Here is a 14511-nt window from a genome sequence, read left to right as displayed (position 1 = left end):
CTAATGTAATTTGTTATAAGTGATAAAGAAAATATGTATTTGATATTGTGTTCTTCAGTATTTGTTACTTTTTAAATCTAATGGTTGAATTGTGGCATTCTTTTCAGTACATGATGTTGCTTTCCCATGATGCAAGGGAGTTAAAACATTTTCCAATAGTTCTTGAGTTGGAGTATGAAGAAAAAAGTGGTGAAAACTTCTTCCTTGTGTTTTGGTGTTCCATTACCAATTGGTTAGGCCACTGGCCATCTCCATTTTGGAGGTGTTAGCCTGTCAGCATTCCTGTGCCAAGTGTTGAGTGCATTGCCAAGGTGTTTTCATAGAATGCCTTATTCTAAAATATTTTGCCCAGTTTGGGGTGGGTGTGTGTGTGTGTGTGTGTGTGTGTGTGTGTGTGTGTGTAGGGATGGGCATTTATTGGTTCTTTTCATCGGAGGGTGGCATAAAGGTGGGAAATTACAGGAGGAGGAAATAGAGTATTAGTGAAATGAGGGTAGGAAAAATACTATGTGTGAAACTTATTTTTAAATGACTGTCTTCATGGGTAGAGGAAGACAATCGAAACATCAAAAATTGTTAATGGATTCGACAAACGGCAGCTATAAAAACAAATCACTTTGTTATGATTTGGCATGAACAATTGTCCTATTATTGGGGCCGTTAATGCTATTTTGGAATATCGTGGGTATCTAAAGACAATAGTCTAGCAGCGTCTATAAAGCCTCCAATACCACAATAACATCCAGCAGCCCTAACAGCAGTATTTCAGAATCTTGGCCTGTTTAAATGGGCTATCTGTGAACGTACTTGCTCAGGGATGCATGAGCCACATCACCTATAAATTTGATTGGAAGCTACAGCACTGGCATAGGCTGATGGATAGCAGATTAGAGCCCTGATTAACCATGTGATTCGGAGACTGGGAATATATTGTCTAAGCAAGATTCATCAGACGCAATCAGAATTTCAAGTGGTCAGATGAAATTCAAATGTGTATTGTGGCTTTTCTTCCCCTAGTGCTTTTCCTCCTAGGTTGCCTTTTTTTCCCCCCTCTCTTTCCCCAAAGCTGAAAAATACTTCTTTGATGAATCTGCTCCTTACCCTAAAGCTGTCTGTCTGTTATTCATCAGAAAGCAGGTCGCAGTTCAGTGAGCAGAAGAAAAGATTTTAATAGAAGCTGTGCCAAGGGCTGTAATGCATCATTTTAGGGCCCTAATTACATTACAATGACAAATATCAATGGTGACAACAGCAATAACCTACATCCTTTAATGGCTGTGCTGGAAAAGGAGTTTGGGCCCCACGCCATTAGATTAGACTCAGTTTCAAAACATAGGCCATTAGAAGTGTGTGTCCACAGTATTATTGGCTGATCACTGAAGCCCAGTGGAAAGGCCTGTAAATAAATGATGCCTCCCTAAAGCTGGGTCCTGTGGGACAAAAGAGGCAAAATTAGTTGACCATGGAAGCAGCAGTGTTTCCGAGGCAACTTTAGCTTTCAAAGTGAGGAATGACCTGCTTAATTTTATGAAATCACACACACATCCCACCCCCCTGCCGCCAATTAGCCTGACCATGAAAAATCCATTGGCATGACAACTTAAAGAAATTAAGAAGTCTTTTAAACAGAAGGAGACCTATAAAGAAAAAGTTTGCAAGACCCTCCCCTTTTTTCTATTGTGTGTGTTAATATACGTGAATAAGTAAATCTACTTTTCTACATTTATTTTTAAGAAAATGGAGATATTTTTTTCCACAGTTGCTCAGACTTAAAATAGCCTAGGTCCAAAATTGAAGAGGCCAAATAAATACCTCTTGGTCTTTATTTTGCCCAATGAGTAAGTTTCCTTAGAGTAGTTTTTATTGCATAGATTATGTAGGCAAACTAAAGAACTCAGTTTTCTTATGTGCCCACACATTTTTAAACCCTTGTAGCAAGGGACTATTTTATTTATGTAAACAACATAATGAGGAAAATATGCTTGGCAGATGGTTCTAAGCATTAGAATCATCAGTTTGGTCTGCCCCAAAGTGTCTCATTATCTTTTATTCTCTCCCCCTCCATCTCTCCCTACAAAAAGCTTAACAACCAAATGCCTTTGAGATGCAGTGCTTTTGGTCCCGTGAATGCTACTCTATTTTCTCAGCTCACACTGGAAGTTCCCCCATAACCACTGTGGTATGTCCGTCCAGGTGGAGAGTGGTTCGGTGATTCCCATTGCAGCTTTTCATGGTGGTTTAAGCATTCTTAAAGGATAGCTAAATGCTCCGTGGGGCCAGTGCAGTAAATTAAATCAGGTCAGCACAGTTGGGTGCTTATTCACTGCTATGTTACTGGTGCTGGGTTTTTGTCCATCCTGTTAGGAATGCAGGCTGGGAGGGAAAGCCTGGGTTTGAAACTTCCTTCATGGTGAATTTGTGTTTTCTCTTGGCTGGCAAAGTTTTTAAGGTGCTGGCATTTAAAAGATTGCATAGCCGCAAAGTCAAAAGGGTGGCTGATGAAAGAAGGAAACCTAGATTGCATGAGGAGAGTGTCGCTGTCATTCTGGTAATGACTTAGCAAGAAAAAGAGCATTTTTGTCCTCTTATAAAATGAGAAACTGACCCTGGATGGAATTTATTTTAAGAATGTCTCAGGAAAAGTAATTGCTTTACATTTTCTGCCTCTCAACACTTCTTGCCTGTCCTTCAACCCACCCCATCATTTAAAATATAAGCTATTTTGCATGTATGTGTATCAAAAAACCATGTGTTTACATGTCCCCATCCTGAAGTATATAAGGAGCCATCCATTAATACAAATTAAGATGAACACCAGTGAAGCTCTGGGTAAATTTTTAAAGAAAAGTTAGTGGTAGCACTTCTTTCTTTCTTTGTTTTTCTTTTTCTCTTTTTCTTTGTTTCTAAATTTCTTTCTTCCTAACTTTCTTTCAGTCACTGTAGCATCCTATTGATAGAAAATTTCTATACTTAACAGAAATTATTAGGGAATAAATTCTGTATTATCTGATGTTGCTGGGACTTTGCAGATCTGTAGTTCAAGAATAAGTAATGTTCCCAAGGTTAGTTTCTGTATATATACAGATCCCTTTCTGCTGAGTATAGGGAAATTTTACCATGATCTACCTCTGCACAGTGAAAACCCTGGTGGGACACATTTGGAAGTTTTCATGATTGAAGAAAACATGCTCTTCCCTATCAATTTATAACTTCAGGATCTGAGTTAATCATCTTACCTGTGTTGGTTGGGTGTCTTCTTTTGGGAAGTTGGGGACTTTAAGCAAAGGCCACAAATGAAGAAATCCAATGAGTTGCTGAGAGAAACTGGGATGGTAGGATGAATGTATCTTTACTGTTAAAACTCTGGAAAACTCAAGGTTTTATGAAAAACCATATTAGAATGAACAAGGGTCCTGTTGAAGGCTTTTGAAAACTGACTTCCAGTCATGAAAATTAAATTCCTTTTTATGTTGTCCTGGTGCTTGAAGGTTGACTTTCTAAGATGAATGCTGGTTAATAAATTGTGCTATTAATGTGGCCCTGTTGTCACTGCCTCCTTTTAATGGGCTTGCTGATGAGAGTTTTCCTCTTCCTTAGGAAGTACGCCAGCCAGAATATAAAGTGTGTTTTAATATCATCCTGTTAATATTTTGGGAATTTGTAACCAGCTGACTGTTCTCTTTATTGCTTTTCTTTCCTTTTTTTTTTCTTTTTTTAAATGCAGGCAGAGATTGTCAAGAGGCTGAATGCTATCTGTGCGCAAGTCATTCCCTTCCTGTCCCAAGAGGTAAGGCAGTTGGTTTGTGACACTGGGCTAGACGGTGGCATTTTAGTCGTTTTGCAGAAGAGGGATTGTGGAACTGACTCTCTGGCCATGTCAGTCTCTTGGTGTTTGTATGGCACATTTCTAAGATACAGTGTTCACATTCCAACTTCTACACCTTATTAAAATTCAGTGGAGTATAATTGTGTTCATATAATGGAACATTTTCTAACATGTGAAACAAAATTCAGTTGTTAAAATATCTTGCTGTTATTGGACGATGTAGTGTTGTTGCTCAGAATTATGACTGTTTTCCATAATGGCCTCTCATAGGGTGGATTGAAATGTTGCCCAAAAGGGTTTGTTACACGCTTTGGTCACTGGGCATTAAGAGTTGCCAGAAAGACACATCCATAGAAAGTGCTTTACATAGTAAACAGACTAAGGTAACTTTTGGCTAGCTGCTTTAAAAAAGTTATTACCTGATGAAATCTTAACACTGCCTGCCCTTGGAAAAAGATAGGCAGGATGGACTCTGTGGGTTCGGCGCTCTGAGTACCACAGATATCGTGCCTCTCTCGCTCACCAGCGGCGGAAGCATACGCTGTCTGCAGACACCCTCACGTTGGAATGAGAAGGTGCATTTCTCGGGGATGATGGCGTCCTTGTGACTTTTCTGGCCTCTTTTTGTTTGCTTGCTTGCTTTTGGTAGTCACAAAGTTGAGGTGAAAGTGCTTCTGGATTACTGAATCTGTCATTTGCTCAGGTAAGAGCACCTGTGAAAAGGCAAGAAGCTAGCTAATGGAATAGCAGTGTGTCTCGGCCACCGAGCTTTGTGTTGTGGGCTAGAAGGCACCGAGACACTTTCCTCCTACCCTTCACTTCTGTAGGTATGTTGTGGCGTTGCTTTCCAGGAGAACTGCCCATCTGCCTGCCTGCCAGTGGTCATGTACTGATGTGAGCCTGCAGCGGGTGTTTGAGCATGGGTGCATATTATAGATAATGTGAATTCCTACGTAAATTCTTACTTGGTTTGCACTCCGTCGGATCTCAGTAACCATGGGTACCTTTCATCAGGTAAATATCCCACAGAGTACTCATATTCACAAACCATGGATCTGAGTTAACATCCTTAATTCAAATGTTCTTCTGGACCACAAACAACAATGGAGGAATTGTCTTTCTCATCCTTTAGCTGTGACCACAAAACCACTACCCACTATATCCCCATTTGCCTATTTCTGCCCAGGATTTGCTTGTGACTAGATTGGGTGGAGTTGAGAGGCCTGTTTGCATTTCTTTAGGAAGCCTGGCTGCGCTTGCCCAATGCAGACCAGTGTGTTTCTTAGTTGAATTGGCTCTGCTTTGTGGAGCTGGAGGATGGGGAGAATGTGTGTGCAACCCACAGAGCTGTAACCCTGTGAGGTGTTATACCCCAGGTAGAGGGAAGAGTTTGAACTATCCCTGGGGTGGTATGACACTTGAGGCCTTTGCAAGCATAGACCCCCCCATCTGTAATCACTGGTAGGTCTTATGCCCATGGCATTTTTGCAGAATCTGTGGGCCTATATGCAGAAGGGGAAGGAGGTCTTGGAGGGGGGAGGGTGGTGGAGCTGATCTGCAAATAGGTTGTTTTCCCACCTGAGTTGTGTTGTTTGTGCTAGGAAGCCCATTAGGAGGAGAATGTGTAATGGTAGTGGTGCCGAGCAAGACCAGACTGGAATGAATTGGCTAAGGAAGTAGTTGTACCCCACAGAGGAAAGCCACAGGGAGATACTCGCGGCTCCTTTTCTCTGCTTGAGGCTGGGAAGACCGCATCATGATCTCACCACTTACTGCTGATTTCCCCAATACTTTTGACATTTCTTGGTTAAAATCCTTGATTTGTGTATAACAAATGACCTGTGTCATAGTTTTCTAAATCCTAAATCTGTGTAGGTCTTTTCTTCTGCTTACTTTGGATTTAATTGGCTCTTCTTTTTTCAGTTTCTTAAGGTGTGCGTCTCTCTTTTAATGTGTGGGCCACAAACATGTTCGTTCCTGTCCAACCCAGGCCTCTCTGATGTTTTGTGTCTGAACATTGCCCACCTCGTTTCATCTTCTGGGCATTCTGTGAGCATCAGACTTGTCGCTTCTGTCCTGAGGCCAGATGGACCGTAATCTGGAGGGAGGGAAGGAGGCAGGTTATTAGAGGAAGATGAATTCTATTTCCTGTCTCTTCAGAGGCATGGAAAATCACTCTTGCACGGCTGCGAGCGTCACTTGGTGCCAGGACTGAAGGCTCTTAATCTGATCTTTTAACACCGGCTCTCTGTGTGACAGTCTCACTGCCAAAACGGCAGCTGTGGCATTAGAATTTATTTCAGAACGTTTTTATTTAAAAATGAAATGATTGTGTTTAGAAAAAAGAAAAGCATTCCCTGAAGACTAGTACATGTAAGGTACAGGACAGTGGTTGGAGGTTTTTTTTTTTTCGGGAATTTGACGGGAACAAGAGGTAAATCCACATACCTTTAGAAGCCTGTTTTAAATTTGGCCTCCGTGTGCTCGTTAACATACCTGCTTAATACTGCTTGTAGTTAGTATACCACATTTCCTAAAACTTAAAAATTACACATATAATGCTGAATGACAACTATTAAATCAATTTAGTTTTAAGTGCCAGACTTTTTTGGAAATAAGTTGTGTAATTGTGGTTCATAAGTACTTAAAGTATGTCTGTGTATTGCAGGAAGCAATCATAGGAAACCCTGGTAGATTTCACAAAAACATTTTTTAAAATTATAGCCAATGTATATTTTAATGATGTGTCTGTTGCACTTACATGTGACTATTTCAGAATCCCAGGCGTTAGACAAAGATAATTGCCAACCTTTGTCGTCAAAGCAAGGATCACATATAGTTCTTTTTCTTTCTTTCTTTTTTTTTTTTTAAAGATTTTATTTATTTATTTGACAGAGAGATCACAAGTTGGCAGAGGCAGGCAGAGAGAGGGGGGGAAGCAGGCTCCCTGCTGAGCAGAGAGCCCGATGCCGGGTTTAATCACAGGACCTGAGCAGAAGGCAGAGGCTTTTAACCCACTGAGCTACCCAGGTGCCCCTAGTTCTTTTTCTTCTTTTTCTTTTTTTTTAAGGCAGGGTGAGGCACGCAAGCAGGAGGGGGAGGGGCAGAGGAAGAGAGAGAACCTTAAGCAGGCTCCATGCTCTGTGCCATGCCTGACACAGGACTTGATCTTGCAACCCTGAGATCATGACCCGAGCTGGAATCAAGAGTCAGAGGCTTAACCTGTGCCACCCAGGCACCCCTCACATATAGTTCTAAAAATTTTATAGGATCCCTAATACCAGAGTTTAAAGAAGCCTCGTGAGTGAGTCCTCACCTGTCTGAAGCTGTTTTTTCTCCCACTTTCTTTTGGATTTTAGGAATGGGTAAGACGGATCTAGATTCTGTTACCGTCAGGTTTCTTCTTTATTTTTTTTTTAAAGATTTATTTATTTGACAGAGAGAGAGATCACAAGTAGGCAGAGAGGCAGGCAGAGAGAGAGGAGGAAGCAGGCTCCCTGCGGAGCAGAAAGCCGGATGCAGGGCTCGATCCCAGGACCCTGAGATCATGACCTGAGCCGAAGGCAGCAGCTTAATCCACTGAGCCACCCAGGCGCCCAGGTTTCTTCTTTAAAAGGCAGATCTCGACGTAGTAAGTGGGGAGTTCTCTCTCCTGCTTTGGGTCTTCTTTGCAGGAGAGGAGCTATAAATAATCAACTCCCCGTTGGCAGGTCCAGAAGCAAGAGATGCCAAAATGATGACAGTTGGATCTGGGTCGAGTCCTGGCCTCCCTGTTACAAATTACATGGCTTACTATAGCCAAGTAAAGCTGGGTGACCTTTTAGCAAATGGGTTGCCTCTGGAAGCCTCAGTCTCCTCACCTGTACCTGAGGTTAGTGTGCGATGCGTACTTAGGATCACACGCGTGCAGCGTGGTGCCCAATAAGCCCCTCCAGATGCTGGGTCACCGCAGTGCCTGCTGCAGCAGGAGCAGCAAAGCTCTGAGTTTCCTGTTTGAGAAGACGTGAAAGCAGCCCTCCCGCCCCTTTTTACTCATTACCATTCGAAGAATGAATTGGTTATCTTCCTCTCCTCTGTCATCCTTATAGAGGAAAAAAGTGTAAATTAAAACTGAAGTTAGGGCTGTGAACTAGCTGAAAATCTCAGTGAGGCATATTTGGTAGCCCCAAGGGTGATTGCTCTTCTAGCTCCAAAAATTAATTTTCTAGTGTAGCAAACACCCGTCTCTCCCCAACGAACAAGCAAATATCTGGACAGGGACAGCCCCTCAAGGGGTTCGGCCTGTAGAGCAGACCTCTGGAGGAGCAGTGGTTTGGGATGTGGTCTGTGTTTTGCCCACGAAACTATCTAGAAAAACAAACTTCTCAGTCCACTCGGGGACTGGCTCTTTTCCAAATATCTGGTTGCTTAGCTGAAGTTAGTTTTGTTTTTACCCGTAGTTTATGGATGGACTCTCTTTTTTCATCAGTGATTTCAGGATATCTCTTGTAGACCATTAGACCTTATGAGGCTTCAGCAAAATTGAAGGGTGCTCGTAAGTACTGACTTGCCAGCAGGACCCCTCACCCCCCAACCCATGTTTCATGTTTCTTGAGTTACTTAAGTGGAGGCAGAACTGCTTTATGGCTGGTGGAGGAACTCTGTCGACTTGTTCTCCCAGACCTGAGGCAGAGTGATGGCAGAACCCCCCGCTTTGAGGCCTGGGCTTCCTAGTCAGCAGCTGTTTCTTCCTTGTTTGTGAAAATATTGATTTTATGGGAAATGAAATGAATAATTTAAATCATTCTTTTGACCACAGTTAATAATAGTCCTCTGGTCATTAGAAATTTTAGGCTGTAAGAGGGAAATCAAGAGTGAAATTTTTAAGCCTTTTATTTTTATTCTGTATTTACCTAGGGAAAAGAGAGTATTCCAACTTGAAGAGTTTCTGGTGCACATTTAATTGTGATTCAAAACTTGGTTTTTATTACCCTGATAGCCTATCTAGTGAGTAGAACCAAATAATATCTTCCTCTGGAATTATGCAGATTTGTTTGGGTGCTTTCCGTTGCATTTAAATAGTAGAAAATAATACGTAAGTACATAATGGTATAATACGTGCTTCTTTAAATTCCAATTCCAATAGCAAGAATAGCTACGATACCTGACTTTCTCTTTTGTACATGCCATAAATTTGGTCCTTTTAATTTGATGGCAAACAAACCCCTTCTATGATATGAGATATGAGTGTATCTCAAATGCTGTTTTTTTAGTACCTGGGTTAATATGGTACTGAATTGCTCTGAACCACATTTTGCATGTATAGAATAATTGTAAAATGGAAGTTGAAAAATGTGATCAGTCACTTTCATATTGTGCCTCAGGGAGGAAATGAACAAAATACAGTGGTTACATGCACTGGTGGCAGTGTTCTCGCCTCATAATGGCACCAGGTTAACTCGTCTTATTGCTTGTTAACTTTGTAAGGAACCACTGGCTTGTGATAACATGATTTGGTGTAGGTGAGCTTGGCTGAACTCACCCGAGATCCCCTGATAAGTATGCGGTGACACCCGCAAGACCGTCTTCAGAGATCGTTCATTAAATGCCAGCAGCCTTCATAGGACACGTCTGCGTTCCAGTCAGGGCCATTTTGTCAGTGCTGGTAATACATTATGTCAGTGCTATATATCTAAAGGATATTCTGAAATGACTAATAAATACACCTAGATTGAAGCTTTCATGAATTTTGTTGTTGTTGTTTTTTCTTACAAAACTGAATGAAGCATCAGGGAGCATAAGCCTGTCCCTTGTTCTGTGGTTGGGCCAGCTGACGACTTCTGTGTGACCGAGTGCTTTAGTGACATTGCATATTTGGCGAGATCCTTATGGTGACATTATGGCCTGCTTGCCCTCAGCAAGTAAATGGTCCTCAGGAAGGAGAACTTCTCTGCAGATTTCAATGTCGGCCTCCTTTCAGGAACAGCAATGCCACCCCTTACCTATATGTGTCGAAAAAATTAACCTGCTTTCGAGAAACCTACTCATTTCTTTGACTTTCAGTTAGGTGGTGATTGGATTATTACTGGATTATTACTTTACAATGCTTTAAGTAGAGCTTATAATATCTATTAAGGTAGCCATAGCCATGTGTTGGCTATTTAGATTTAAAATTAATCTGGGGCGCCTGAGTGGCTCAGTGGGTTAAAGCCTCTGCCTTTGGCTCAGGTCATGATCCCAGAGTCCTGGGATCGAGTCCCGCATCAGGCTCCCTGCTCAGCAGAGCCTGCTTCCTCCTCTCTGCCTGCCTCTCTGCCTACTTGTGATCTCTGTCTGTCAAATACATAAATAAAATCTTTAAAAAAAATTAAATTAATCAGAGTTAAATAAGGTTACAAATTAAGTTTCCCAGTCACATTAGCCCCATTTCAAGTGCTCAGTATCCACTGGTATGTGGCTAGTGGCTGCCAGATTATCGGCACAGATTTAGAAAGTTTCTGACATTGTAGAAAGTTCTCTTGGAAAGCAGGGACTTGAGAATTTATTGGATAGGTCAGGCAAGAACGCTCTGTCCTCGTGTGGGTGAGAGCAGTGAAGGTGAGGCTAGATGGTCAGTAGGATAAAGCCTTGTACAGCACTTCCCAAGCCTTAGTCCCAAGTTTCACAGCTAAAATTGTTTGGAAAACCTTGCATACATATTCAGTCTCTGAGATTTGAAGCTCAGAGAAGACCTGCCATTTACCAGGTATTAGCAGAATTAAACCCGGTGGGTTTTTTTTTGTTGTTGTTTTGTTTTAAGTAATACCTGATTTCTTGTGGGACTAACATTTCATGGGATACCATTAAGAATGGCCAATTTGAATATAAAGCTTATTTGGGCCAGTAGAGTTGCTGAAACAGGCTGAGTGGGATTTTAGCCTGACTTAACAGGGCATGGAGTGACACTTTCACTCAGATTTGACCTGCTTAGCCATGCCGGCAGTATTCTGTCTTATCACCTAGAGCACCACAGAGGAGTGGCCAGAGGATGAGTGGACTAAAGCCAATGGCCTAGGGATATTTAACTGGGGATATAGAAAGTGAAAACAAACATTAAGCCATCTCATGTACTTGAAGTGCAGTCCATTGGAGGAGAACGTAGAGGCAAAACTGGGTCCAGTGGGAAGAAGTTGGGAGAGGAAGCTTTCTAATAATATTAGAGCCCATTATCCCCACATAGGAAAAGCCTGTGCATGAGGTGGAGAGTTCCCTTCCAGAGGATATTATCAAGAGAGACTGATGTACTGCTTGAGGAGGGTATGACAGAGGAAACGCATCTGTTGGATATAGTAACGGCTTTTGTCCTATGGCTGATACTACAAGGCCACCCTCATAGTCCCCGCAGCCAGGGCAGCATTTAGAAATCTGTAGGCTTTTAGGAAGGTAGAGAGGCTTTTGCTGGTCAATTTATAGGTACAGTGCTTAGGGCACTCCTGCCATCTGGGTCTCATGTTCTAAGGCCTTGACTAGTTCTGAGCAAGTGGCTTTTTATGTACATGGGGCTAATGAGTCCTCTTGAGCAGGAAGGGCATTTGGTCCAAGTTCAAGTTTATCTTTCACTCTAGAGTATTGTGTTAGCCTTCTGCCTGTTCTCCCTCCTGTCTGGCTCATCTCCCTGTAATCCAGTTTCTTTTTTTTTTTTTTAAAGATTTTATTTATTTATTTGACAGAGAGAGAGATCACAAGTAGGCAGAGAGGCAGGCAGAGAGAGAGGAGGAAGCAGGCTCCCCGCGGAGCAGAGAGCCCGATGCGGGGCTCGATCCCAGGACCCTGAGATCATGACCTGAGCCGAAGGCAGCGGCTTAATCCACTGAGCCACCCAGGCGCCCCTGTAATCCAGTTTCTTTACTGTTCTTTACTATCCCAGGTCTATCTTACTGAGATGCAGAACTGATAACACTCAGCTGCTTTAAAATTTCTAACAAGAATTTTGCCCACCTGGGGACATCTGGGTAGTGCGGTCCATTAAACATCTGACTCTTGGTTTCTGCCCAGGTCATGATTTCAGGGTCATGAGATTGAGCCTCACTCAGGCTCCTCACTTAGCTCAGAGTCTGCTTGAGATTCTCTCTCCCTCTGCGCGCGCGCTCTCTCTCTCTCTCTCAAATCAATCAGTCTTTAAAAAAAAAAAGAATTCCTTATCAGGATAAAGTCCAGGTTTTCTACATGTCATGCAGAGCCTGTCAGTGTTTGGCCTCCTCCTGCCTTACAGATTTCACTTCCACTAGTACATGGTTCTAGAGAGTATGCCTGGGCCCTACCCACGTGACTTCGGGCTCTTGCCTTTATTGTTCTTTTTTGAATACTTTTCCAGTTTTGCCTGTGTGTTTTGCTCTGCCCCAGAAGACTTTCATTCCCATCTTGCTTGGTCTCTCCCAACTCTTCCCCTTAGCCTGTTCTCTTGCAGCCATCAATGTTGGTTCTCTTCCTCGACAGACCCGCGCCTTTCTCCTCCAGGGACCTGGCCCAAGCTCTTCTCTCTGCCTGAGATTCTTTTCTCCTTGCTTTATCCACAGAACTCTTGCACATGCTTCTGGTCTCGGCTGTTGGGTCAGCTTTCACAGGGAGTCTTCACTCAGCACTCAGATTCCATTAGCTATTTCCCCAATAAGTGATTTCATAGCATCCTGTAATTTTCTTCATGGAAATTATCCTCCCGTTGTGATATTACTGAGTCTTGTGGGTGTTACTCATTCACTGAGTGTCTTGTTCTTGACTCTAGTCTTGGTTCCTGACACAGTCGCCTGGCGCACAGTAGGTTCCTAATAAATAATTGACTGAATAAGAAAACAAAGCCTTTCCTGATGCTCTAGGAAGTATGCTGGGCATGCCTTCCTATAACCTCCCCTAGTATTATTTTATGTCCTGCTTTACTATATAGTATAAGATGCTCTATGTCTGCAAGTTCTTTTTGAGGAATGGGGACAATTATCCTAAGTGCTGACTTTTTCATGTCACATGTCAGGAACATTAATTTCAGTATAAAAATCCTACTTCATTTTACACCTCTGCCTTTACCCCCTACCTCTTTACTTACCCCTATCAATAAAGTAGGTAGGAGGTAAGGGAGGGGGGAGTGGGTATGAAAAAAAGAATTCCAAGTTGTAAAGTAGAGATTTTCCCCCTGTTTTTATTAGAAGTACTACATCTGTTGCCATGCCTTAAAGTATTGGCTGACAGGTATGGTCATTGTCATCTCTTCCCCAAAATATATGTTAAACACCTGTTATACATGTATTAGTGGTTTGTTAAGGTCTGTTTTCTCAGCAGGCTTTGTTGGACTTATGACTTCTATCGTTTCAGTCTCTTTCTTGTTGAAAAAATTAATCTCAAGACTTTTACTGAAAAATGCAAAAAATAATTTGATGATGAAAGTTAAGTGGGAAAGTGACTTAATGTATAGAATTTCATTTTAATGCCCCCATCCATGCTTGTATTCCCTAAATCACAGTGTTTAATTGAGATGCAACTTACACATCACAAAATTCATTTAAAATGTATATATAATTCAGTGATTATTCAGTAAATATACAGAGTTGTGCAGCCATAATCACATTACAGGGTTTTGTTTTGTTTTTGTTTTTGTTTTTTTAAGGTTTCTTTTTTAAAATTATATATCTCAGTATTTTAAAGAATAAATTATTGGGCTTTCCCCCTGCCCTTCCAAGTCCCGGTTAGAGGCCTCCCTCTCTCATTTTAGGCTTATTGATTTATTCTTAGTAGCACTTTATTTGGTGATGCTGGTAGAAAAAGTTCAGGTGGGGCCCCTCCCTATGTGAGGGAGCAGCTTGAGCAGTAATCGGCCATAGGACTGTTGCTTTCTGCAGATTGACTGGGGCTGGAGTGGCTCTCACCACTTGTGGTGAGGTGGCAGAGGGCAGAAGCAGGAAGTGGGAGAGGAAATGAGATGCAGGGTGGAGTGGGAGGAGAGGAACAGATGGGGAAGGGGAAGAAAAGGGGAAGAGATGGCAGACGTAATGGGAAAACCATCAGGGTTCTAAGGAGATGTGAAAAACTTGCTGTTTTCTGAGTCAGAGAGCTTATTTGTTAAAATTGGAAATGGAAAAAAAAATGCCACCTTTGGGTCAGTTTTTGAGGATTTGGGGCTTCTTCATCAAGTGTTCATTTTTTTCTTTGTTGAACGTTTGCCTCTTCTTTCCTGGGGTGTGCTTCTTCTAGTGTTACTAACACGGCTGAGTGAGCAGGGTCAGGGTGTTTCTGGTGCTTTCAGAGCACACTGGGAGGAGGCATTCTTTGCCTTAGGGAGCTTCAAACAGCAGTTGATTCACAGTTGTAAGCAGAAATAGGGAAGTAAAATCCTGAACTACAGGTAGAGTTCAGCTGTGGTGTTAGCCCATGGCCACGACCATGAAGGGAAACAAAGGAGCTGAATCATGACTTCCATTGTCATTTTAGCTTTTTAGCAAGAGTTTCTATGGGGACATCAGATGTCACTGTTCTGGTTCACTGCTGTGTTTCTGGTTTTCTCAGGAAATGCACTTGATTTTAATGCTGAGCCAGAAAGATATCCTTTCTGCCCTCAGGTATCTTTGCCTGTCTTGGCAGTTGGAGTCCAGGTTATGAAGCAAGAGTTGAACAATCTTCATGGTAGAAAGACCTTAACTAGCTGTATTTTCTGCATGTCTGTCTTACAGAACTGTTCTCTG

General features: G+C 42.2%; 1 protein-coding gene across 9 annotated transcripts in view; it reads left to right on the top strand.

Annotated features, from left to right (window-relative positions):
• TLE4 (TLE family member 4, transcriptional corepressor) overlaps positions 1-14511 on the top strand; it is a 142967-nt gene that overhangs the window by 31463 nt on the left and 96993 nt on the right. For 8 of the 9 annotated variants that reach the window (XM_046022608.1, XM_046022605.1, XM_046022604.1 and 5 more), the window contains one exon: positions 3725-3787. The exons of the other annotated variant lie outside the window; for it this stretch is intronic. In XM_046022608.1, coding sequence (XP_045878564.1) covers positions 3725-3787 — 63 coding nt within the window. The remainder of the gene's footprint in view (positions 1-3724; positions 3788-14511) is intronic. 9 annotated transcript variants of the gene reach the window in all.

Source organism: Meles meles, chromosome 11, assembly GCF_922984935.1.
Source record: "Meles meles chromosome 11, mMelMel3.1 paternal haplotype, whole genome shotgun sequence".
Lineage (NCBI taxonomy): Eukaryota > Metazoa > Chordata > Mammalia > Carnivora > Mustelidae > Meles > Meles meles.
The sequence above is the reverse complement of the archived record's forward strand: the minus strand, read 5'-3'. Positions and strand labels throughout refer to the sequence as shown.